Raw genomic sequence first — 2,500 nt, forward strand, 5'->3', positions numbered from 1 at the left:
TTAAAAAGTGCTTTTACCCTTTTTTTATTTTTCACAATAGTTATTTATTAATTTGGAAAAAATTATTTTTAATTGGGTGACCTATATTTGGAATTAAAAAAAAAAAAAAAAAAAACAACAAACTAGGATAAAATTTAAAAATAACAAAAAAAATTTAAAATAAACAAAAAAAAATATTGGGATTTAAAAGAAAAAATATTTTTTTTTTTTTTTTTTTCATTTTTTAATTTTTTATTTTTTATAAAACTTAGGTATAAATTCAATTAAAGATAGATGGATACAAGTGCTGTATCTTATTTATCTTCTATTGTTTTAAACAATAATTATAAAGAATGGAATAATGAAAAGATAATAAAGTGGCTTTCAGATACAAAAAAAATACAAAAAGTTATAGTTTTCAAAATATACGAAATCACAGGAAGAGATTTAGAATTTTTATCAGATAAAATATTATTTAAAATGGGTGTTGGAATTCGTGACCTTTTATCCTTTAAAAGTGAATTCGAAATTTTAAAAAATAATTACGATAATAATAATAATAATAATAATAATAATAATAATAATAATAATAATAATAATAATAATAATAATAATAATAATAATAATAATAATAATAATAATAATAATAATAATAATAATAATAATAATAATAATAATAATAAAAATAATAATAATAGTAATAGTAATAGTACCAATATCAATAACAATTGTAGCAATAACAATAGTAACAATAACCATATTAATTTCAATAGCAATAGTAATATTACCAATATAAAAAATAATGACAGTAAAATAAAAAATAAAAAAGAAGAAAATAAAGTACCAATTATTGATTTAAACCAGTACGAATATGTTGAATCAATTTCACTTGGAGTTTTCAGTGTTGTTGGGAAATATAAAAGAAAAGGTCAAGAAAATGAATTTATAGCAATAAAAAAAATTGATATTTTATCTCTAAATGAAGAAAAGGTAATTAATACAATATTAATATTATAGTGAAAAAAAAAAAAAAAAAAAAAAGAAAATTTTTAAATACTAGTAGTTCATTATTTTAACTTTTTTTTTTTTTTTTTTTTTTTTTTTAAATTATTTAGATAATTAAAGAAATTAATAAACTTTATTCAATTAATCATCCAAATATAATTAAAATAATTGGATATTGTAAAGATCAAAAAAATTATTATATTGCAAGTAAATATTATCCAAAAGGGTCAATTAAAAAGAATACAAAACAATCACCATATAGTGAGATGAATGCAAAAAGGATATCGGTCAAAATTTTAAGCGGAATTGATTATTTACATTCATTAAATCCACCAATTATTCATAGAGATATTAAATGTGATAATATATTATTAGATGAAAATGATGATCCAATTTTAATAGATTTTGGATTATCATATAAAACTATTGATGATTCTACCAATTTGAAAACGTTATGTAAAAAACCATTTTGGGCATCACCAGATGTCAATAATCAAGAGATACAAATCTTTAGCGAAAAAACTGATATATATAGTTTTGGTTGTACAATTTTTGAGATGATTGTTGGTTGGGAATCATATTCCAAAAAAGAAAATAATCAACCTAATTTACAAAAATTACCAGATAATTTAACTATATCTTGTAGACTCGCATTAGGTGATATTATTGGACTTGAACAAAATTTTAAACCAGATTCAAAAGATTTACAAAAATTATCTTGGTTTAATGAATCATTACCACCAATTTTTCAATCACAAGAATTAACAAAATCGACAACCAATACCACTACCACTACCACTACTACTACTACACCACCACCACCACCATCACCATCATCATCATCACCAAGTATGAATGAAAATAAAAAAATAGTAACATCAGATTGTTTAATTAATAGTTTCAAAGAAAGTGGTTGTCTAATTTTTCTTAATGGAGAATTGATGTATGATAATCCTTTTGATAAAGATTGTTATCAATATAATATAGTGATACCATTTGGTACTCCTCACTTAAGGGAAGTGATACATAAAGATAAAAATAAATCTAAACACCTAGACAAGATTGAATTATTTATAGATGACCATTTAGCAAAGGGACTTGTTATAAAATTGGGAAATTTTAAATTAGATTTATCAAAAGAGTTTAAAAAAACTCCAACATTCATAGATTCAATTATCGAATATCTTTTAGATTTATTGCAAAAAGATAATGATGATGATGATGATGATGATGTTCCCGAATCCATTATTCTCAATATAGCTGTTGGATTTTACAAATACATTTCAAATTTTATCACATACCAATATGTCTTAAATCAACCTTCACATTTTTGTTAATTTAATATAAAACAAACAAAAATTAAATACACTTAAATGGAAATAAATAAAAAAAAAAAAAAAAAAAAAAAAAAAAAAACTATTACCAAAATACAAATATTAGTTTTACTCACTCCATATTTAATTAATTTATTTAAACACAAAAATAAATAATTTGAACCTAATAAATTTTTTTTTAT

General features: G+C 20.3%; 1 protein-coding gene across 1 annotated transcript; it reads left to right on the top strand.

The window, feature by feature from the left end:
- Nucleotides 1-273: 273 nt before the first annotated feature.
- On the top strand, nucleotides 274-2,321 carry samkA (SAM domain-containing protein; the record flags this gene model as incomplete). The annotated part of the gene is made up of 2 exons (XM_641276.1): nucleotides 274-969; nucleotides 1,095-2,321. The coding sequence occupies 2 exons, from the start codon at nucleotides 274-276 to the stop codon at nucleotides 2,319-2,321; spliced, it is 1,923 nt and encodes a 640-aa protein (XP_646368.1).
- Nucleotides 2,322-2,500: the final 179 nt, after the last annotated feature.

The sequence above is a fragment of the Dictyostelium discoideum genome (genome assembly GCF_000004695.1).
Source record: "Dictyostelium discoideum AX4 chromosome 1 chromosome, whole genome shotgun sequence".
Taxonomy (NCBI): domain Eukaryota; phylum Evosea; class Eumycetozoa; order Dictyosteliales; family Dictyosteliaceae; genus Dictyostelium; species Dictyostelium discoideum.